Source organism: Lemur catta, chromosome 1, assembly GCF_020740605.2.
Source record: "Lemur catta isolate mLemCat1 chromosome 1, mLemCat1.pri, whole genome shotgun sequence".
Classification (NCBI taxonomy): Eukaryota; Metazoa; Chordata; class Mammalia; order Primates; family Lemuridae; genus Lemur; species Lemur catta.
Window position 1 is genome coordinate 240,647,875 of NC_059128.1, and position 25,433 is coordinate 240,673,307.

General features: G+C 37.8%; 1 protein-coding gene across 1 annotated transcript in view; it reads left to right on the plus strand.

Moving 5' to 3' along the window:
* IMPG2 (interphotoreceptor matrix proteoglycan 2) overlaps positions 1-25,433 on the plus strand; it is an 84,063-nt gene that overhangs the window by 49,002 nt on the left and 9,628 nt on the right. Inside the window, exons 9-12 of the mRNA XM_045540389.1 lie at positions 1,667-1,687; positions 14,279-14,523; positions 17,565-17,647; positions 24,869-25,172. Of these exons, the coding sequence (XP_045396345.1) occupies positions 1,667-1,687; positions 14,279-14,523; positions 17,565-17,647; positions 24,869-25,172 (653 nt within the window). The remainder of the gene's footprint in view (positions 1-1,666; positions 1,688-14,278; positions 14,524-17,564; positions 17,648-24,868; positions 25,173-25,433) is intronic.

Genomic DNA, 25,433 nt, shown 5'->3' on the forward strand with positions numbered 1-25,433 from the left:
AATCTTGTCAATGTTGTGATTTTGATATCTTGGTGTAAGGCCACTCTGGAAGGGATGCATTCGTCCTCATTTCAAACATAACAGTTCTGAGTAAACCAGAAAGATTTCTTTTTAAGATATTTCTTCCCTGCTTTAGACTTACAGCATAATATTTGTGAACATGTATGAGTGAATACTTTGTATTGGGCACTTCCCATTCCTGAGCTCTCTTAATCTTCAACCCTCTTAGGATAGATATTGTTACTTATTTTACAGAGGAGAAAACAGGTTTAAAAGGATGAAATATTAGCCCAAAGTCAGAGTTTGTAAACTGGGGTGGAGGAGGAATTTTGAAACAAAGTAGTTGACTTTATAGCTCTTGCTCTGAACCTTCATGCTAGATTCAATACCATGATTTTAGGTGATAACTGTGGCCCAGCTCTCCAATGCCAGGGAGGACAGGGGGTGACACTCTGTAAAATGACAGCTTAATTAACATAACAGCTCAACTTTGCCATGTTTTTGTCTAAACTTCTGTGTTTACCAAAAATAACAGCAAGCGCTTATATAGCATTTATAGTGTGGCAGGCTACACACACACACATACACACACACACACACACACACACACACTCATTTAATTCTATTATCAGTGCTACAGAGATAGTCATTATCACCTTCATTTTTTTCTAATAAGGAAACCAGAGCACAGGAATTTGAATAATTTGTCCTAGGGTGCTCAGCTAGTTAGCGATACGGGCTTAGTGAAGAGAGGCCAAGCATGGTAAATGAACCTTCTACCTACTCTTACACCATGGCCATTCTCCCAGTTCAGTTTTAGGTATTTTCACAGAATGTTGCCTCCAGTTGCAATTCAGCTCAGATGAGAACCTCAGAATGTAAGGCCTATGAAGACCTCCCTCATTTGGCAGCATGTGAAGGGCAACATGGCCTGTGGGACCAGCTGGTCTGGCTTCATATCCTGCCTTTATACTCTGGCTGGATACTTTTGGGTATATTCCTTTTGTATAAAAAAGAAAATTTACATATTAATCCTGCTTTTTAAAAAAATTGCTTTTGAAATACTTTGTGAAAATTATTTAGTTTCTTTGTTCCTTAGTCTCTTTATCTGTAATGTGGGAATACTAATAAATCTTAATGAAGATTAAATGAACTAATTTTTGTAAAATGCTTAACACAGTTCCTGGCACATGGGAAGTTCTGTTTAAGCATCTGCTACATAAAATAAATAAATATTAAATGTTGTGTAATATCTTGTAGATTAGTCAACCCTGACATTAACTTAGCCCCTTAATACCTTACTGTGTACCATATGATTTTAATACTACATAACACATATCCCAAAAAAGAAGGTTCTCAATTTTGTCCATGTCAACAACTGAAATTCTCTGCTGACTTACTAAAAAAAGTTTATTTATGAAGAGATAACCACATGTGAATTGTTTAAAAGACGGGAATGACCATTGGCTTTAACATAGAATACTTTTTGCCTTTACTCCCTTTAATCTATAAAAGTTTGTCAGTATCTGACCATGCAAACATTTTCATTTCAGGAAGCATTTCAAAGAAAATCAAAAGAAATATGTAAAGTACTTGCACTTGGATGAATGATGTGACTATAATAACTGTCTCAAACTCTGTTTAATATTTTAAATTTTTTTTTCAGGTCCCCCAAGGAAAATGGCAGGTAGAGTACTTTTTGTTACTTTCTATACTGTGTCCGTTGAGTGAGGAGGTAGTTTAGAAAATGTGGGAGCCCTAGGTCTAGGGGAGCATTACTCAAACTTCATGTCACTTCCAATATCACTGTCCAGCTTCTTACAGATCAGTGGTTGGCAAACTTTTCTATTAAGGGTCAGGTAGCAAATAATTTAAACTTCGTAGGCCATACAGCCTCTGTTGCAAGTACTGAACTCTGCCACTATCAGGTGAAAGCAGATACAGGCAATACATCATAAGCTAATGAGCTTTGCTGTGTTACACTTATTTACAGACACTGAAATCTGAATTTCATATAATTTTCACATGTCACAAAATACTGTTCTTTTACAAAATTTTTTCAACGATTTAAAAATGTAAAATCCATTCACTCATGGATAGTGGGCTGAATTTAGCTCACAGAGTATAGTTTTACAGTCCCCTGTGATAGATTGCTGACTAACAAGTACTTTAAAATACTGAATTACACTTAACTTAAAATAGGGATAACTTGCATTAATACTTTCAAGGATACTCCATCATTCAGTAGTATAATTGTCATTTTAAGTGGTAAATGAAGAGGAGAAAGCTGATTGCTATAATATTAATAGCTCATTTGCAAAAACAGCTGCTCTCTGGAGTTTCTTAGAAGAAGCATAATATAAAAACTTAGTCAATAACCTTTATGCCATTTTTGCCTTTGGATTCCAACTTTATTTAAAATTCACTTTCACTTGGAAGATTGGAACCAAATTCATTGGCTAACTATGGGTATGTTTAGAGATACAATCATATCCCTTCATTGTAATATATTTGAAAAAGGGCTTTCTGACTTTCTAATTTTTATTTACAGTATTTTAACAAGTATTTATTAAGTGCCTAATAATTTGGCAAATGCTGTGTATACATGAATATCTCTTGGGCTCCACACTCTAGGAACACACAGTTGAATGAAAAGAACTTTCAAAGATATGTCAGAATGCTGTTTTCTTTAAATTATATCTTCTTAGTATCTCTGTAGAATAGTAAAAATGAGAATTAATATTCATTTTCATTTTGGAGGTGAGAAAATTTTGTCTTGGAGGGCAATATGACTTGTTAAAGGTTATAAAACTAGGAGGTGTCAGATATTTTGAGCAAGGTGTCAGAATTTGGTTTTCTATGCTTTTAGTGTATGTAAACTGCTCTATGTATATATATTATATGTGTTGATGTTCTGGACTCAACCAAAAGACCTGATTGTTTAATTGCTGCCCTCTTAGAGTGATTAAAATGTTAAAACAACCCAAACTTTGATGTTAACCCTATGATCAAAACAATGGTGTACATATCCTAAGCATTAACAGTCCTCTTCAGGGACGCAACGCAGGTAGCCGTTTAATACAAAGCCATTAGATTTCATGATAGAATTGTTAACCTAGATACAATTTTCAAAACTGTTCAGCATTGTCAGGAATTAGCCAGTTGATGGGGTTTATTTTGTAATTTTTTGGTAGACTTATATTCTGAATGATATGTGAATGAATGTGGCACAGAAAGTCTATTTATAAAATGCATAACACCTCTCTCTCTCACTTTTTCTCCCTCTCTATAAGTGTTTATGTGCACATGAAATTTTCTATTTGCTCTGTACCTCTTTCAAGATGCATTCATTAAGTTAGGACCCATCTGAAGTGAATCAACAATATATCAATTGGTATACATAATTCATAAATTTAGCTCCAGGCTTTTTAAGTGTATACCTCTTCCTAGAAGAAGTGTTACAGAAGAAGGAGTATTTGAATTTCTCTGAAATATCCTTATTTTGGTTGATCTTGATGAGATATGATAGCACTATTTTTAATTTTTTAAAACATGAATGTGTCAAACAGCCAATAGGGGCATTTGAGGTAAGAGAATAAGAAATGGTGAACTTCACCTCCGTATGATTCATGTCTCTGTAAATGGCTGTCAGATACAGAGACTCTCCTCTAAAGAGCAGCCGTTTCAGTCCAGTTCAGAAGATGAAAGATGATGATACAGTGGTGGTTGGTTAACTCAGAGTTGCTGTGTGTGGAGAGCCAGCACGGCTTTCTTCAGTCAGATACTGTTTTGTCTACCGGTGTGTATTCTGCTTCTTGTGTACCTCCTTGGCCTCTTGGCTTTCTTTTCTTCTGTCCCTCATCCTGAGACATCTTTGTACTCCATTTACCGTGCCAGAACTCAGTCTGTTCTGGGTCATAGTGATGTTCTTGGCCCTGAGAATAGATGGTTTCTTGGTATCTGAGGCACTGAGTTCTCTTTCCAGGACAAAAACCTGATAATAAATTACAGCATCTCTCTGAGGCATTTTATCTTCTTTAATGAATTTATCCTCATTTGACAAGGTAGATTATAACAGAAGTGTTATTTTTAGATGTCCAGTGAAAACATTGGGAGGTGAAGAGTATCTTGCCAGTTGAGTAAGGCCAGTAATCCATTCCAGACTGCCTGATTTGCATAGATTTCTTGATCCAGGAACATTTCTCCTGATCTTTTCCCTATAATATTTAAAAGTCATGCAAGGCTCATGGCAGGTTCCCAGTAAATGCTTCACTCTCTTTGTCTGATTTTCTGCATTGCCTAGGAACCAACTCAAGTGCTAACTTGCATAGCCTTTCCTTCTTCTTCTTTTTTTTCTTATCATTGCTTCCTGTCTTAGAGTCATGTTAACATTAGAAGTACGTTTAATAGGTTGTACACACATTCCGAGGAGAAGCCCACCTTTCTGGAGATGTAGGTATGGTCCATCCTGCTGAGCTTGGGAAGAACATGCACATCCTCATAGAGTTGGGCCGTGGCCATGAAACAATGTCTCCAAAATGATTACTCGGAAGATACAAATGTATGAAGATTATATGCATGTTCTTTAGTATGAAAAATTGCTCTTTTATATTAAGAGGCTGAGAATGTTTCTGATTAAGTCATGGGTATCACATACTGTCATGTAAGTGGTACAAATTCAATTATCTGCCTGCCTTAGTGAACAAAATTGACCACTTTTTCATTATCAAAAGTATCTGTTGAACTACTATGAGCCAGACACTGTGCTAGATGCTTGGGACACAGAGCTGAATAATAATTGTGGCTGTATAGTTGGTATGGAGATAGAACATGAGCACCAGCCATATCTTCTGTGTTAGAAAGAAGTTTCCTCTGGGCGGTGACAGATGTCACTTGAGGCAAAAAAAAAATAGCCAAGTGAAGAAGGATGTGTGTGTGTGTGTGTGTGTGTGTGTGTGTGTGTGTGTGCAGGATATAGGGGATGGGAGGTAATAACAGGCACTGCAGAGAGAAGGAAATGTATGTGCAAAGATCCAGAGACAGAGCAGCGCGTGCTGTCTGTGGTCTGTCATACATCAGAATGACTGAAGACTCATAAAGAGCAAGGGGGCGTATGGTGTGGTGAGTTCTGGCCAGTAGGTGTCCCTCTTACTGTTTCATTCCACCTTGGAACTGTCACTTGCTTATTTTAGCATATTTTACTGAATTTCTTTCTTTATAAAGAACATTGCAATTACCTATGAATCAACACATTCTGATGTGCAAAACTGAAAGACTTTAATTGCATAAGGGATTGAAGGAAGTTTTAGAGACAAACAGATGTTTTTACTGATTAGAGCATCAGAGTGTCAAAGTGCTCAGTTACCACTTTTAAGAGCCCTGAATTGCTCTATCAGATCTAGGAGGAAAACAGTATTCAGAGTGAGAAAGGAACATCAAAGAGGCCTGGCTGCTTGTTTGGCAGGTGAGGGTGTCACCTCCATGGCATCTCCTGCAGTCCAGGGTATGTGATCTGTACCATGCAGACCAGAAGAGGTCCCCACCAGCCAGTGCTTCCGGGAAGGAGAGGTTTCTTAAGACCATTCATGGTTATCAAACCACAACAGACAATGAATTCTCTAGGATGTCCACTGACCTATTTAAAAAGAGAAAGATATCTGCCAACCTGATCATTTATTGCATTGGTTATGCATACATTCTCTCCCCATAGGGAAATTTATAAAGCATTATAATCAAAAGTTTCCTTTGTAAGCTTGAAATCAGAAAAAGGAAGTTGTATGATCTTAACAGCCAGTATCATCAAGCCATGATGCTAGCTTTTTGCCATCTCCAATCTTTAAATCTGTCTTACAAGGAAGCCACAATACACTGGTCAGAAGCTTTCCACTAACCATAACATGAATTAGTAGACTAATTCCTTTTTTTATACTCCATGATATCATCCTTATTATGTTGATAACTTGCAGAGAAAGCTCTTGTGCTTGCCTTTATGGAGGCTGAATGCAGCTCATCTGACCCAGCCCCGCCCAGCCTCACTCCTCCACCCACCTCTGCTGTGGTGGAGCACAAAAAGGAGTGACGTGAGAGCTTCAGGGACCCACCCACCACCTGAGACATTAGAGCCAGTCACAGGTCCCAGAAAGCAACACTGCAGCTGGCTCTTTCTGGCAAATGCCACCTATTGGCAGGAAGGACAACTTGTACAGCTCGTTACAGCATTTACCAATTCAATCATATAGGGTCTGGTTGATTTTTACTCACAAGTACCAGCTACTGTCTCAGAGATTAAACTGGGCATCCCAGTATAATTCACACTGTTAAGAAGCCCACAGGTCTGGGGAAAGATAAAGGATTTCAAAGACCTCCATCTCCCATTGTCAACAAGAGACAGGGAATCTGCCCACACACATAGTATATTCATGCTACAGCCTACAAATATCTAGCAACTGAGAAAACCACTACACTAAGGGTATCTATAACCAAGGTATCCATCCAGAACCTAGACCTCCATCAAAGTATCCACAAGAAAAGCCAAAGGTCCTTACCTAACATATGTTACAGGGTATACCCTTAAGAGTAAGGGAGAAAAAAGTCCCATCTAAACAAAAGACAATCTAAAACCAAGAAGCAACAGCTGCTCCAGATGAGAAGGAATCAGTGCAAGAACTAAGGAAATATGAAAAATCAGAGTGAAAAGTCCCCCCCCCACCAAGGAGAGCATATCAACTCTCTGTCAATAGATCCCAACCAAAATGAAAATACTAAAAGGACAGATAAAGAGTTTCAAATATGGATTGTAAGGAAGCCCAATGAAATCCAAGAGAAAATGGAAAACCAACTCAAAGAAACCAGAAAAATAATTCAGTAAATGAATGAAAAATTTATTAAAGAAATAGATATGTTAAAAAAAAAACAAATAGAACTTCTGGAAATGAAAAATTCATTTACGGAAATACAAACCACCATGGAAAGTTTGAAGGATAGACTAGACCAAGCAGAAGAAAAAATTTCAGAGCTTGAAGACATCTCTTTCAAATTAACCCACAGCCAAAAATAAAGAATCAAGAGGAATGAACAAAATCTACAAAATACGGGATTATGTAAAATGGCTTAATATAAGAATCATAGGCATCCCTGAGGGGGAAGAAAAAGCAAAAGATCTGGAAAACCTGTTTAAGGAAATAATTGAGGAAAACTCTCCTGGTCTTGCTAGAGATTTAAACATCCAAATATAAGTAGCTCAGTGAACACCTGGGAGATTCATTGCAAAAAGGGCATCACCAAGGCATATAGTTATCAGACTGGCCAAAGTCAATGTGAAGGAGGAACTCCTGTGAGCCCTGAGGTGAAAACATCAAGGAACTTACAAAGGAAAACCCACCAGATTAACAGCAGACTTCTCATAACAGAAACCTTACAAGCCAGAAAAAAATGGGGTCCTGTCTTTAGTCTCTTTAAACAGAGTAACTGCCAGTGAAGAATTTTGTATCCTGAAAAACTAAGTTTCATAAATGAAGGAGAAATAAAGTCTTTCTCAGACAAGCACACTCTAAGAGAATTTGTCATCACTAGAATTGTCCTACAAGGAATGCTTAAAAGTGTTCTATACATGGAACAGAACAACCGATACCCCTCGGTGTAAAAACACCCAAAAGTTAAAAGTCACAGGTTTTATAAAACAGTAACACAAGGGAGAGAACAAAACAACTGGGTAACAATCTGAATGATGACCAGAACAGTATCTCACGTATCAATACTAACATTGAATGGGAATGGTCTTAATGCTCCCTAAAAAGATGTAGATTAGCTGAATGGATAAAAAAACAAAACAAAACCCAAATATATGGTATCTCCAAGAAATCCATCTAACTGGTAAAGATTCTCATAGATTCAAGAGACAGAGGTGGGAAAATATCTCATCCAGATGGAAACAAAAATTGAGCAGGAGTAGCTATTCTCATATTAGATAAAATAGACTTTAAATCAACAATGGTAAAAAAAGACAATGATAATCATTATATGTCATTATATACTATTATATAATTTAATATATGTATATATATAAAGGGATCAATTCAACAAGAAGATATAATAATCCTAAATATATATGCACCTAACACAGGAGCTCCCAGATTTGTAAAGCAAATTCTACTAGAGCTAAGGAAAGAAAGAAACAGCAGCATCATAATAGACAGGGACTTCAACATTCCTCCAAGAGAACTAGATAGATCATTGAGGCAGAAGATCAACAATGAAATTATGGACTTAAATGGGACTCTAGAACAAATGGACCTACCAGACATTTACAGAACATTCTACCCCAAAACTGCAGAATATACATTCTACTCATCAGCACATGGGATACTTTCCAAGACAGATAATATGTTAGCCCACCAAACAAGTCTCAGTAAATTTAGGAAAATCAAAATCATACTATGTATCTTCTCAGACCATAGTGTGATAAAACTAGAATTCAATTCCAAGAGGAACTGTCAAAACTACACACATACATGGAAATTAAAACAGCCTCCTGCTGAATGATCCTTGATGAAGTCAAGATGGAAATAAACATTTTTTTTGAATTGAATGACAAAGGCAACACAAGCTTCCAAAATCTATGGGATACATCAAAAGCAGTGCTAAGGGAAAGTTCATAGCCTTAAACACTTACATCAAGAAGACAGAAAGATTACAAATTAACAACCTAATGTCACACCTCAAGGAACTAGAAAAAGAAGAACAAACCAAACCCAAAGCTAGCAGAAGGAAAGAAACACCAAAGCTTAGAGCAGAACTGTGCAAAATGCAAACCAAAAAAAATTTACAAAGGATCAATGAAACAAAAAGTTGGTTCTTTGAAAAGGTAAACAAAATCAATAGACCACTAGCCAGATTAACCAGAAATAGAAGAGAAAGGACTCAAATAAGCTCAAGCAGAAATGAAAAGGAGACATCACAACTGATACCACAGAAATACAGCATATCATCTTTGACTCTATGAAAACCCCTACACAAACAATTAATCGAAAATCTAGAGGAAATGGATACATTCTTGGAAACACACAACCTCCCAATCCTGAATCAGGAAGAAATAGAAATCCTGAACAGACCAGTAATGATTAGTGGGATTGAAACAGTAATAAAAAGATCTACCCCTCCCCCCAAAAAAGCCCCAACACATTCATGGCCAAATTCTACCAGATCTACACAGAAGAACTGGCCCCCATTCTACTGAAACTATTCCATAACATTAAGAAAGAGGGAACCCTCCTTAACTTTACAAAACCAGTATTACCCTGATACTGAAGCAAGGAAAGGACACAACAAAAAAGAAAAACTATAGACCAATACCCCTTATAAACACAGTAGCAAAAATCCTCAGCAAAATACTAGCAAACTAAATTCAATAGCACATCAAAAAGATTATCCACCATGATCAAGTGGGTTTTATCCCAGGGATGCAAGGATGGTTCAACACATGCAGATCAATAAATGTGATTTGTCACATAAACAGAAGTAAAAACAAAGACCATATGGTCATCTCAATAGATGCAGAAAAAGCATTTGATAAAATCCATCACCCCTTCATGATAAAAACCTTCAACAAACTAGGCATACAAGGAACATACCTCAAAAGAACAAAATCTCTATATTACAAATCCACAGCCAACATCATACTGAATGAGGAAAAGTTGAAAGCATAGCTCCTTAGAACTGGGACAAGAGAAGGATGCCTGCCCACTGTCATCACTTCTATTCAACATAATTCCAGAAGTCCTAGCCAGAGCAGTCAGGTAACAGAAAGAAAGAAAGGGCATCCAAAGCAGGAAAGAGGAGGCCAAATTATCCCGGTTTGCTGACATATGGTCTTGTATCTAGAAAACCCTAAGGACTCCACCAAAAGACTCCTAGAATTGATAAATAAATTTGGCAAAGTCTCAGGTTACAAAACCATGGTACACAAATCATTGGCATTTCTATATACTAATGACAGTTAAGCTGAGAGTCAAATCAATAACACATTACTATTTACAATAGCTGCAAAGAAAATAAAATACCTAGGAATATACTTAACCAAGGAAGTGAAAGATCTCTGCGAGGAGAACTACAAAACACTGATGAAAGAATCATAGATGACGCAAGCAAATGGAAAAATATCCCATGCACCTGGATTGGAAGAATCAACATTGTTAAAATGTCCATACTGCCCAAAGTGATTTATAGGTTCAATGTAATTCCCATCAAAATACCAAGGTCATTTTTCACAGATCTATAAAAAATAATACTAAACTTTATATGGAACCAAAAGGGAACCCAAATAACGAAAGGAATCTTAAGCAAAAATCGTAAATCTGGAGACATCACATTACCTGACTTCAAATTATACTACAAGGCTGTAATAGCTAAAACAGCATGGTACTGGCATAAAGGTAGAGACATAGACCAATGGAACAGAATAGAGAATGCAGAAATAACACTGTGCGGCTATGGCCAGCTGATTTTTGACAAAGCAGACTAAAACATACACTGGGAAAGGACACCCTATTCAATAAATGGTGTTGGGAAAATTGGATAGCCTCATGCAAAAGAATGGAACAGGATCCCTATCTCTTGCCATATACAAAAATTAACTCAAGGTGGATTAATGTTGGCAGATGAAAATATAAAATATTTAAGGAGTTTTGCAGGGCTTTGCCTTGAAGGACTATGTGAACATGTTAGTTCACAGATCAAAAGCTGCCTTGCCTCAGGAGGGCATCTCACCAGGAGCGTTTGCATGGCGACACCCATCTCAGACCTGAAGGCTTATGCCTGATGCTTCTGTAAGACAAAGCTCAGTATGGGGCCACAAGTTGAGAACTGATCAAAGAATGCCCTCCCAGCAGTCCCCTGCAGCTAGAGACAATTAGCCTCAAGGGCAGTTTCTGCTTCACTCCTGACCACTTGTCTCAATCAACAAGAAACTAGATAAAGAAATATATAGCCTCTATATTTCTGTTTAGTCTTTCTGGTAATTGATAATTTTATCTTAGGACTTAAAAGTTTATCTTAGAAAAATTTTGTAACCGTTTGCTCACGTAGATAGAGTTAATTAAGGGATCTCTAGAAGCATTTGGGGAGACTTAAAACCTAAATGAACTATCTGTTATTATGTAAATCTGTAACCACTGGCAACTGATCACTGCACCAATAAGTAATGATGCAGGACTTCACTCAGGGCCTCACAGCTCACGGGAATGCTGGAGGACCCCTGACTCTCCCATCTTTTTAAACTATACTTCATCTCTTGTCTCGGTTATTTCTCTATTCTCTATTATTTCTCTATTTCTATTATTTCCAAATCTCTTGTGACGATCCTGCCAGGGACCTGTTTTTTTCTGGGAGCATAGCTAACTCCTGGCAGAATAAAGACCTGAATGTAAGGCCTGAAACCATAAAAATTCTGGAAGAAACCCTAGGAAAAAGTCTTTTAGACTTCAGCCTAGGCAAAGAATTTATGACTAAGATCCCCAAAACAAACACAGCAACAACAAAAATAAATAAATGGGACTTGTTAAATTAAAAATTCTGCACAGCAAAAGAAATAATCAACAGAGTAAATAGACTACTTACAGAATGGGAGAAAATATTCACAAATTATACATCTGACAAACGGCTAATATCCAGAATTCACAAAAAACCCAAATAAATCAGCAAGAAAAAAAACCAAATAACTCCATTAAAAAGAGGGCAAAAGAAAAAAACAGAGTTTTTTCAAAGGAAGATATACAAATGGCCAACAGACATATGAAAAGATGTTCAACATCACCAATCATCAGGGAAATGCAAATTAGAACCACCATGAGATACCACCTTACTGTGTCAGAATGGATATTACTAAAAAGTCAAAAAACAATAGATGCTGGCATGGATGCAGAGAGAAAGGAATGCTTATATACTGTTGGTGGGACTGTAAATTATTAATAGTACAATCTCTATGGAAAACAGTGTAGAGATTCCTCAAAGAGCTAAAGGTAGAGCTACCATCTGATCCAGCAATCCCATTGCTGGGTATATACCAAAAGGAAAAGAAGTTATTTTATCAAAAAGACACCTGAACTCAAATATTTACTGCAGCACAATTCATAATCACAAAGATCTGGAATCAACCTAAGTGCCCATCAACTGATGAGTAGATAAAGAAAATATATATATACACACACACACACATACACAGCACACCATGTAGTACTACTCAGCCACAAAAAGGAATGAAGTAATGTCATTTGCAGCAACTTGAATGGAACTGGAGAACATCATCCTAAGTGAAATATCTCAGGAATGGAAAAACGAACACCATATGTTCTCACTAATAAGAGGGAGATAAATGATGGGCACATCTGCTCATAAAATGGTGTAAAGAACTTTGGAAACTAAGGAGGGGGGAGGCTGTGAAGGAGTGAGGAATAAAAACTTATCTATTAGGTACAACATACATTATTCTGGTAATGGGCACACTAAAAGCCCTGACTTCAGCATTACACAATTCATCCATGTAACAACACTTCTACCCCCTAATATTTTGAAATAGAAATTATTAAAAAAAAAAAAAAGCTCGAGGAGAGACTGAGACAGACACTGTAAACAAAATCTTTTTACAAAACAATAAAGGATATAATCAGAGAATATCTAAGAACATGTAAGTTCAGAGAAAGAAGCCTTGAATTTATTTTTATTAATTTATTTTTATGCTTCGATTTCGGAGTTGTTTTGCTGCTACAGAATGTCTGAAGGTAGCAAATTGCTTTCACTGAATGTCTGTCTTAAGTGGTTTATCTCTGGGAAGGTAGTGTTCTCCTTTCCTCTCGAGGGATCTTAGCATGGCTTGCTCTGGGTACTGCCTATGATGGCTGTGCCCGGAGACTGGCTGGAAGTCAGAGTGGTGAATAGTACAGACCTGTCCTCATAATGACTTTTTCTAGTAACAGTTTAATTACACCTACTAAGAGTGTAGCATTGTAGTTCAGAATGTAGATGATAGAGTCAGATTTTTGTTTAAATCCTGACTCTACCACATTTATGTTATGAAATTTAAAAAGTCTTTTAATTACTATAAAGTTTTGTTTCCTCAACAATATTTTGAAGATAATAAAACCTTTTTCATGTTGTTATGAAAATTAAATGAGAGTATGTAAAATGCATGTCACATTATAAGCACTTACAAAATGTTAGCTTTTTGTTGTTAGAGAAATCTGAGTTAGAGTCTAGAGGACTGTTTCCGTTTGCTTTAAAATTTTATATTCTGATGTCATTTGATCTTCAAATGACTATTTAAGAAAATGTCAAATAACACATCAACTCCTACTTATTTATTTTCTTTCTATCTTTTATTCCAAGAAATCTTCTCTTTGTTTGCTTGTGAAAAGGTGGATGGTGAAAAAGCCTAATTCCCAGACAGTTATTTATTAGCACCTGTTAAGATTTTACATAATTTGTTAATGAGGAAGTCAGCCAGAAAAAAAAAAGCAAACTAGTTTTTTAGAGGATTTGAAAACCAGAAATTTATACGGTTAATTGGAAAAAGATTACTAAATTAGATACAAAATTGGTTAATGCCCTGGAAGTAGTAAAATCATAAACTTTAGAGTTTTCTTTCCTACCAGTCCAAGAAAAAAAAATCACATCATAATAGTTTTTCACTTTAGTCTTAAACTTTATAGAACTGTAAATTGTCTGGGCTATCAAACAAAAATATGTCTCCTGAAAGAACTCTCATATTAGAAAATACTCTGGTATAAAATTTTAGGAGAAAATAATCATCAGTTTGCTTTATTTCCAAGTTTTCATAATTTTCCTTCCATAATAAATAACGATGTTTTAGTTTATAATTCATCCAACAACAATAAAGTGATATGAGAGGATTTTCCATTGTTGGGAGGAGTTAGAAAGGCTTTTTTTTTTTAATTGGAGGGAGAAATGTTAATAGGGAAAGAAGGAAGCAGGCTGATAGTGAAGGGAGGAGTTGGCTTTGAAGGAGGAAAGAAGAGGTGAGAATGTGGGGGTTGCCTCTGGGGCCTCTTGGAAGTCTTTCCCTGTTCTCAGAGCTGTGACCCTCCACTCTTCAGGAAGCACAAGGAGATGGCAAAGGGTTGCCCAGAGTCTGAAAAGAATGGTGATATTAATAGAATCCTTGCTTTTTGAGACTCCCCTTCTAAGTCTAGTGTTTGTTCTCCATGGGTTCGGTGCTCCTTTGTGCTTCCTGTGCTGGACCTAATCTGTTCTCTCTTTTCATCCATAGTGGTATTGATGTTCACTATGCTGTTACTTTCAACGGCCAGGCCATCAGCAATACGACCTGGGACCTAATTAGCCTTCACTCCAACAAGGTAGAAAACCATGGCCTTGTGGAATTGGATGATAAGCCCACTGCTGTTTATACAATTAGTAACTTCAGAGATTATATTGCCGAGACACTGCACCAGAATTTTTTGCTGGGGAACACCTCTTTGAATCCAGATCCTGACTCCCTTCAGCTTATCAATGGTGAGTTTCATACCCATCATGAATTCCTTGTATAGTTTTAGTTTCTTTTCCAATATTCTCTGGTGAAAACTAATTTCCCTAAATATATGTGATTCTGAGCATTCTCTAGGCTATATGAGACGGGAACCATCTTGATATGAATGGAGCTCTAGCCATGCAGCTATTTTGGAAGGATTAATCAAGGGCTCTCTGGAATATATGTAGACAAGAGTGGGAAAAGTAGAGAATAACATGACAGAAATAATTTAGAGAAATGGAAGCAAAGTATAGGAAAAAGGAAAGTAGTACCTGAAAGTATGAATTGAAACAGGCTATAATGCTGCCCAGGCAACCAAGACATGAACTCTCTCCAAGGTTAAGTCAGCTGGTAAAGGCTTGAAAGTCAGATCAGAAGAGGAACAGGAAAGATAATGGAAGATCAAAGTCAGAGAACTGATAATGGGTGCTGGGCAGAATCCCAGAGAATCCAATACTGACTTTCAATTCAGATACCTGTGGAGATCCAGTTATGATCTATAATGAACAGGTAGATCTAGGATCATCACAAAGAGAGTGTCTACCCTGGATTTGGATGCTAATGGGTGATCCAGTCAACCTGGGACTAAAGCTTGCTAAGAATCTGGCTACAAGTGTGCTACATCTTAACTTATCAGGGACACAGCGTCCTGTTACCTCACTTGCTACTTTGGATTTGCTTCTCCATGATTTCTTCCGCATTGGTAGCTGAGCTATTACAATGTGCAGTGGAGTATACTCTACCGAAATGACAGCGTGGGAGAAGTACCAGCTGCTAAAGAGGAAAATCCTCATGTGAGAGGCAGTACTGACAAAGATGCATTTTTATAGGCTCTCCATCTCCCACACATTTTTAAGAGAAAAGAGCCTCTGTCCTTTCAGGCAGCCATCACCTAGTCCTTGTTTGTGTAAATAAATAAACAAAAAGACACTTGAGAAACCAGAGGGGATTTACATAGGAAGAACAGAAAATTATTAATGGAAGAGAATGGAATAGATTTGAAAGATGAGGTAGAGAAGTACTTTGGGAATCAAGATTTTTTTGTATTGGGGTTTGGAGTAAAAATTTTTAGAGAAAGAGAAAGGTAAGTCTTGTCTTTCCAGGCAGTTGTGTGTGTGTGTGTGCATGTGTGTGTGTGAGAGAGAGAGAGAGGGAGGAAGAAAGAGAAAAAATTTAATAAAATTTTACTGTGTGTGACATAATCCCTTATTCCCCAAATGGGGTTTTTTGTTTGTTTGTTTTTTGAGAGGCTGGACTAAAACTTTAAATTGCTTTTCAACTATTTTGGTTGCTGGACTCATGTTTCTTTAATGTGACATTCTGCTGAAAAAGGGCCACAAATTGGCCTGAACTTTATGTGAGTTACACAGGACTTTAAGATGGAGAAACTCTCTCTCCAGTGGATGATAGTGATACAAAGCTATCTGCTCTTAAACACTGGGGAGTCTTTGTATTTTGGAGCAAGGCAGGTACCCTGGGCTCACTTCCTCTTATCCTCCCTTTTCCATTGTTGAATCTTGTTGGAATACTTGGGCTAGATAAAATAGTGAACAGAGAAACTTCTTATAATCTCAAACTGCAGAAGTCCTTTTGGTGAGGCTATAGAGACTAACCAGGTGCTAACCATAGGGACAGCATATGGGCAGAAGGGTCTAGGAATTTGGATATTGAGATCAAATAGAGAAAAGATATAGTTAAGAGGTCATGACGTGAGGGAGATTGGAACTGAAATTGAGCAGAAGGTGCAAACACCACAGTCAGTAACCAGAGTACTGGGAGAATGGCATGAGGATCACGGTATATGATAGGCAACGTGCGGTTGTTTAGGAAACTACATCCACAAGCATCACTGCTGGATCTTCCTTTAATGTGGAGACTGGGCAAGGAGCCATCTCCTAAAAGGTGTCCTAAAAAAGAGGCCAACAACTCTCTTAGAATTTGTAAGGAAGTTCAACAAAAGCTTTAAAATGTCCAGTACCAACTAATTCAGGTGCCGTTACCTTTCATTTGATGTGTGTTTCAATTACTCAGAATTTTTTCCCTAAAATCCATTTCTGTTGTCATGCCAACTTCATAGTTCTGAATGGCTGCAGCTTTCTAGGTAACTTGATTATCATCTCAAAAGATACGATCATCCTTCATCTCGTGGAGCTTATTTTCCATAGAAAAGATAATCGTATACACAGTTGAAAAGAGTTTTGGAAAATATTAAACCAAATAGAGTTTTTGACTTCTGCTTGACCCCACTCTGTCAGGTTAGTGGGAACAGTTGAATAAAGAGGATCTGCTTCTAGTTTTGGTTGCATACGGCAGATCCCCCTCCTGGAAATCCCTTCCTTTCAGCTTTCATCAATTCCCTCTCCCCTCCAGGCAAAATCAATTGATTCTTTGTCTGTGTTCCCATGTATCATCTATATGCCCCTCACATCATTTTATAATTTAATAATTTGTGCTTATCTTTCTGACATAGGCAACACTCCCAAAAGAGAAACTTGGCTTTATTAATGTTTATTGCGTCAACTTTGGTAAAGTCTATGGTAAATAGCAAGGACTCAGTAAATCTTTGCCAAATTAAATTATACAACCTACTCTCTTTATTGGTCTTTAATATGGTTATAGCAATAAAGCTTTTTGGTGTCCTTGCCTGTTTTTCAAACATGCCTTCTGCCAAGAAAGAAATCATTTTTCATGCTTTTCTACCATTCTTAGCATCCACCAAATGAATTGAAATGTCAGTACAACTTTTTTACTTAACATAAAAAAATCAATTTAAATCAATTTAATCACAGGAATCTTGAAAAGAGTCAAAACTGACTTGAGAAGGAAAAGGAAATAATATAGGAGTGTCCTAAATGTAATTTTATAATTCAGATGGATTGTGTTAATATAAATAAAATAATATCTGAATAAAGTAACAAACATTTTCTAAGCAAATCTGCCCCATCTGTTCTGCCAAAATCCAAATTCACTTCAAATACAACAGTGTCTCAACTAAAAATGTTCTTTACTATTGTTCTTTTCTCAGTGAGAGGAGTTTTGCTTCCCCAAGCTGAAGAAGTTTGGAACACCCAAAGCTCAAGTCTTCAGGCAACGCCGTCATCTATTCCGGTATGTTTCTATGTTTTATGCCCAGAACCAGGCCCTCAAGCTTCTCTCCTTTGTACCCTCACCTGCTTACTTTGGCATCATGAATTTCCCAAGCTGTTCCTGTTTCAAATATTCTCTTGCATCATCCCTGGAACATTACTCATAGTTGTCAGCTCATAGGTACCAAGTGTTGGTTCAGAAAATGTAAGCCTTCCGCAGTGGTTAAGTCTACATTGCCAAACTCCACACATGGTAGAAAACTTATTTATGGTTCCTACTTGTTTGGTGACAATTAAGCTATTAAATGCCCACTGAGTTGTTTTCTAAGAGTTACCCAGAAATAGTTTTTATAGCCAAGACCATAAATTGATATATATAGGTACAGAGTATGGATTTTCGTGTCAAAGATTATAGTGGGAAAAAAAAAGTTTAGACTCCAAGGCATAGAGTACTGTGTGTATGGAAGGGAAAGAAGGAAGAGTGAAAATATTGGCTAGCTGACACATGACAGGGACTCTAAATCAGGCCTTCTTGTAACCTGGACTGAAAACTTGTCCATTTGTGCAGAAACAGCATGGAATAAACTTTGCTTTTGGTTTTTACCACTCAGCTCCATCAGCAACTCCCTTCTCTTCCCCATTTCCACTTGCCACTGCACTTACAGGAAGGCATCGGGTAGAAAAGGAAATGGCTTTCTCAAGTGCTGTTAAAACAACAATGACTGTAGCTACAACACTGCTAGAGACTCACGGATCTACAATGAGTACGGAAATCTGTGATTCTGACATAGACACAGTAGGGGGACTTCCTTCTCATCTACATTGGCCCCTTCTTCTACCCTCTTAAGACTTCTCTTGTGTTTCAGGTCAGCTGTTTAAAATACTTGTTTCTTAGCTTTAATCCAGCAATAGAAATTTATAAAGCCTGCTCCCAATTCATTTGATCATTAATCTCTGTAGCCATTTCTTCTATTCAATTATAGAGCAATTATAGAGCAAGTTTTGTAGTGTGGAATCACTGGAAATAATCTTTTCACTGAGTTACATATTAGAGAAAAAAGATTGGGGACATCAGAGAGTACATTCATTTGGTGTGTATTTATTCATTCTATTCAAGTGTATTTATTTTGTGCTTTTCATGTGCCAAGTGCTGGGGAAACTGAGATGAATAAGGTGTGGCCCTGCCTACAAGAAGTTTCCAGTCTGGCGGTAGCAGACAGATTTCTAAACAAATAAGGTGATGCAGATGCTGTCCTGGAAGTCCATCCAGGGTGCAGTGGCAGGCAGTGGTGATGGCACCACCAGTCTCCATTCTCCTTCTCACATTCAGCCTGGGGCTTCTCTAACCACAGGAGGAGCTTTTGATGATATTTTAGAATCACAGCGTAAAGACAGGAATTCCTACATAAACAGAGGTTGCAAACTGGAGAACAGCTAGATCTAGCTCCAGATAGGCACTCTTGGGCCAGATTTTTAAAAGTGAGCCAATATTTAAAGACTGGAAGATTTTTATGTAAAAATGAAGATTGCTAGATTCTTTTGAAAACCAGGAAGATCTGATACCATTGAGTTCCCATTTCTCTGTGGCAGAAAGTGGCTACGCATGGCTGTGGCTGCCCCGTTAACAATGGCCAGCACTGACTGGGCTCATTTGTTCATTTATGTTGCAGTGGCTTCCTTTGCATTGAAGCCAACTCCTTATTTTTGAATAACAGTAACTTTACAGCATTAATAATTTAAGGAGACATTGGAATGTTAGTAGGTGATAATAAGACATGAAAAAAGGAATGATTTATTATAAATATCTGGTTATTCCTTTCTCTTTATTTCCTTCCCTTCCTCCTATCAACCCACCTTCTATTTCTTTCCAACTGTTAGCAAGCTTTTGCTCTATTATAGAAGTAAAGTTTATTTTTGTTTTTTTACTAGATTTGATTTTTAAAAATTGTTTTAGAGGTAGGAATGTTGGATTACTGAATTTGACACCTTTCTGGCATCCTGACCTGGAAAATCACGTGTTGCAGAGTGTGCTTTCTATAGCACTGACAAGCTTTTCAGTTGGCATTAACAGAAATGAAACTGGCCAATATGATATTAAACTTGTCAATATACTACATTGAACTAAAAGAATTCATGAGTTGAATTTGTTACTATGAAAACATCTATTGATATAAAAATAAATGAAGTGCTATTCCTGGCATGTAAATGTCCACCTTTCAAAATTTATGAGAAAGCTTCATTGCTATGCCATGTTTTAGCGGGTATTTATTTGGAATGGATGGTCTTCATTTTTTATTTGAAAAGTCAAATTGTTTACTTTCACATTTTATGTTGCCTATTTGTGACTTGACTTTTATTAAAGATTTTATATGTTGTTCTACTTTTAACTTTTATGAAATGAAAGGCATTTAGTTTATAGATAAATTGAAATAGTGTATTTTGCTTGAGGACTTCTTCCTTGAGGATTAAGCTGCTTTCCTCATGTGTGGCAGGTCATAGGCTCTGTCTGATAAAACTCATTTCTTAAGCATGGATTAGAGGGCTCAAGCCATTTTACTTGGAATTTAAAGGAAAAGCACATTTGGAATTTGTAAGAAGGTAAATATGCCTGATTCAGCTGCAAGCATGGGTAGCTTTAACACATCTCTTGAAATAGCATTAGATAATTAAGAGGGAAAAAAAGTGAATTTCCTGGTATGGAAACTACTTTTTTTAAAAAATGGAATAATAGTAGTAATTATATCATTTTGGTTTTCTGAGGCTAAATGAACTAATATATGTCGTGTTTAAAACAGTTCTGGCATACTGTAATTACTTTTTTGAAAAACAGAACTTCGTATTGAGCAAATGACCTTCTTATTTTCCCTTGAATATGTATATGGTTTTAGACACTAGAAGAAGAAAGGAGAAAGAAGGAACCTTTCTTTCTATACAAACAGCCTTCATATTCCATAGAGCAGACATTTAAATGTTAGGAAGTGGCCTCCCTCTCTCCCTCCCCTCTGCGTTTACCTGGACCTTGTAGATCTGTGGAATATGCTAACCCAAATGAACACGGACTGCCAAATCTGTTGGCTCCAGTTCCTCCTCTGGGAATCCTTTCACCATCTGGGAGTATGTACTTACAGAGGCTTCTGCATGAATCACTGTTATAGTGGGAAAAGTACTGGTACTGAGAAATCTAGGGACTCGGATTCTGGTTCGGATTTTCTCTCTATTTTTTGTGAGCTTGGACATTTCACTTCTATAAATCTCAGCTGCTTATCTTTAATAGACATCGTTGGACTACATGATTCTTAAGAGTCCTTCTAAGTTCTAAAATTCGATACTTTCATTATGTTCACATACATGTACATGCTTAGCTCCCCTTACCAACATAAGATTTTTGTAAGGCTGGGCACGGTGGCTCACGCTCGTAATCCTAGCGCTCTGGGAGCCTGAGGCAGGAGGATTGCTTGGGCTCAGGAGTTCAAGACCAGCCTGAGCAAGAGTGAGACCCCGTCTCTACTAAAAGTAGAACAATTAGCCGGGTGTTATGGCACGTCCCTGTAGTCCCAGCTACTTGGGAGGCTGAGGAAGGAGGATTGGTTGAGCCCATGAGTTTGAGGTTGCAATGAGCTAGGCTGACGCCATTGTACTCTACCCAGGGTGACAAAGTGAGACCCTGACTCAAAAAAAAAAAAAAAGATTTTTATAAACCAAAGGATGGCCTTGTAAACCATATGAGCCTTTGGCAAGACAAAAGCTGATATTTTTACTTAATTTTTTTTCCTTTCATTTTCTAGACTTCAATTTATTGTCTTCTGTTTATCTGGACTTGAACTCTTGCTCTCTCCATCTGGTCCATTCTTGAGGACCCAGAATAACTTACACCCTCTAGGCCAGCAGTCCCCAAACCCCAGGCCACGGACTGGCACTGGTCCATGGCTATTAGGAACTGGTTGCACAGCAAGCGGTGAGTGGCGGGCAGGTGAGCTCAGCTTCATCTGTGTGTACAGCTGCTCCCCATCACTCGCATCACTGCATAAGCTCCACCTCCTGTCAGATCAGCAGCAGCGTTAGAGTCTCATAGGAGCACGACCTCTACTGTACACTGTGCATGCGATAGATCTAGGTTGCAGCTCCTTATGAGAATCTAATGCCTGATGATCTGAAGTGGAGCTGAGGCAGTGATGCTAGCACTGGGGAGTGGCTGCAAATACAGATTATCATTAGCAGAGAGGTTTGACTGCACACTAAATGTAATGTGCTTGAATCATCTTGAAACCATCCCCCATCATCCTGTCCTGGTCCATGGAAAAATTGTCTTCCATGAAACCATTCCCTGGTGCCAAAAAGGTTGAGGACCACTGCTTTAGGCAGAAGATGAGGCAGCTTTGTGTGTATTGGTGCTCAGTTGTATAGGATCACCCTGCACACAGGACAGAAATCCCAAGTCACCTCCGCTGTGTAGAGTAGTGTGAGGTTAAATACTGCTGGTGATTGCATGCTCTTAAAGCTTATTAGAAAATTGCTGGAAGTCATCCAACTGATTAGATCATTTTGAGGGGGCCTGACTCATGAACCAAGTCTTAGTATCCTCAGGTTCACTTCTGATGGCGGATTCCTCAAGAGGGAATTTCTTGAAACCTTTATCTTCCTCTGTAGCTCATTTGCAGTTGTATCTAGTCATTTGAGGATGGCCTTCAGCTTCCTCTTTCTTTATATATGTTTTGCCTTTTCTCTCATACATTTCACTTCAACAGACTCAGGTTAGTAGACTCCAGCCTAATGCCCAAATTGCCGAGATGTGTCTCGCTTGTATTGCTTTTTTTTTTTTAATCAAAACTACGCTGCCAAAATATTTACTAATATTACTTCATGCACTTTTAATCATCCTCTGTTTCCTTTCCAGATTTTAAATTTCTAATTATATTTAAGCAGAATGATATCATTTTTGGTTCATGTTATTTTAATTGAGTTTCATTGCTTATTTGCCAGCCATTTATATTTCTTTATGAATTATCTAATCACCTTTTAACAGAAATGATTCAAAGGTTTATGAAATTTTAAATGCACTGCACTACAAAATGGTGGTGGATTTGTATAATGTGGCACATCCAGGGTCTCAAAAGTAGCAGAATCACCTAGATGGATTTACTAACAGAGGTGTGGATAGGGTTAAGGAAGCTAAAAAGGGACGTTGAGTTATGCAGAGACTAACAACAGTGGGGAGCCATTACCATCGGTTGGATTACAGGACAAGGGGAGGAAATGCTGTTCCCTGAGCCCAGCAAGAGCCAGAGCTGTAATTGTGGAGGGACACAGCTCCTGCTGGAGACACAATGTTGAGGCTTGGAGGAAGCAGGGAAGAAATACCTGACCTCTCATTCCTCCTGTCCTTTGACTTGTGCTTCCCATTGTCCAAATTAAAACAGAAGACAGCTAGCAAGGGAGCAGGTGTGATGCTGTTCACAGGGGCCAGCCTCCCAGGGCAGAGAGCAAGAAGAGAAGGATCTGGGGGTGGTAGTCCCCCAGAATACAGAATAACCAGCATGGTGGCCTGCTTAAAATAGGACCTAATTAAAACAGTATGGACAAGGCAGGAAGTGATGGTATAACTGAGTTTCACAAAAGCAAATAAGTTTACTTGACAGAGTGCTTTTAGATTAAAAATAGTGGATGAAGGGTATCTCTGCATGTAGCCAATGACCTTCTTTGTTATCTCTCCTGTGCATTAGTCACTAGGGGAAAGGATACATTAGGACATGCCTGGTGATTTCTTGCCTCAGAGTCCCTCCCCTGTGCTTGAGAGAGTGTGCTGTTCAAAGCTTCCTCATGCAGACCTTTGATGGAGAGACAAGGGGAGGTGTGTAGACAAAGCATAACAGACTAATTAGGCCATGTGTTGGGTTGACTTCCTCCATAGGCCAGTAGGTTCTGTTTTATTTCATGGCCATAGATTGAACTCTAGTTAACTAGCCACCCTAAAATTAAGCTTTTGTTCAAAAAGCATCTTAGGCTTGAGAGTGTATATCAGTGCAAATTCACTCCCACTGGTAGTAATCCCCTGGAAGAGTAGGTAGGCAGTTAGAGTCACAGTTTCTTATTAATTTTCACTTTGTTCTCTTCCATGAATTCTAGTCTTTGAATAGGTTTATAAAAGTGAGGAATTTCTTAAAGGTTCCAGTTGATAAGAAATGTAACTATTCAGCAATTGAAGAAGTATACTAGAAACCCAGGCTGGAATAGTATCCCCAGAACATGATCAAATTGTTTCTTGTACTGAGGAGCTTTTAAAAGTACCAATATCTAGGTCTTACAGACCAATTAAGTTAGAATCCCTGGGTGTGGGCCCTGGGAATTGGTGGTTTTAAAAAGCTTCCATGTGATTCTAATACCTATTTATGGTGGAGAATGATTGTTCTTTTTAATTTTCCTTCTTTAGTTTTCATACACTCCCAAAATATTTTATGAGTTCCTTCTGTGTACATGGCACTTCTTGTTCTTTGTTATTCATAGCCCAGCATAGATTAAAGTGTATAAACTTCTGCCAAATGCCATGACCATTTTACCTGTTAGCATCATCATTAAACTTTTTTTTTACATATACTGTTCTTCATAAGATTAAATAATTACCATGTTCAAGATTGTGTTTCTATCTACTTTTCTATTCCTGAAGCTAAATTTCAAGATAAGATTAGTACTATGCTAGTAAAAAGTCGCTAGAAGGAGAAAGTAGTTTATATTTTGTATGTGTGATGCCATTTCACCGGTGTTGCTATTCATTTGATTTGGTGCCATTTCTGATCAAAATGGAGGATGTTAATTAAATATCTTTCAGAATGATGAATAAAATTGCTAATTATTCTTTCCTGCTATGGGCAATGACAGATATTAGTAACTTCTATGTATTTAAAGTCATTTAAGCTAAAAAGATGGAAATGAACCATTTAAAGCAAGAAAAACAATATTTTCTCCCACAAATTCACTTTGTTTGGGTCTTTTAAATATGTTATCTCATCTCTCCTGACTTTACAGGTGAGTTTTGAGAGTTCACATAGCTTTTCTCTACATTTTACAATAGTAACTGGCTCAATTGGGATTTGACTACAGATCTGTTGGCTTCTAAACCCTACCCCCATATTACATTGCTCTCTTGTCCCTACAAAATCTAGGAATATAGATAGAGAGGGGGTATTTGAAATAATTTTCCATGTGTTTCTTTTATCTATGATATGATTTAGCCTTTTTTTCCTCCCAGGATAATACCCTTCAAGCTGCATGGCCCTCAGCAGATGAATCCACCACCAGCAGTGTTTCACCACTTGATTTCAGCTCTGGTCCTCCCTCAACCACTGGCAGGGAACTTTGGTCAGAAAGTCCTTTGGGTGATTTAGTGTCTACACGCAAATTAGCCTTTCCCTCGAAGATGGGCCTCAGCTCTCCCCCAGAGGTTTTAGAGGTTAGCAGCTTGACTCTTCATTCTGTCACCCCAGCAGTGCTTCAGACTGGCTTGCCTGTGGCTTCTGAGGAAAGGACTTCTGGATCTCACTTATTAGAAGATGGTGAGGAGCTAATCACTTTTCATGCTTTTTTATTTTATCAGGTGACAAGGGTTTTTTTGGGGGGTGGGGAGAGAAGGAGGGAGAAGGAGAGTTTGACAAGGGTTTTGAAGAGAGGAAGAGACTATGGTTATGAGAAAAACATGGTAGCATTTATTAGGGAGAAAATGTCTTGGGAAACTTGTGTGAGAGAGGAAACAATCAGATTTAAGTGGTTAGAATGGGGAGTCCAAATAGGTAAGTAATAAGAAATAAACTTGGGGA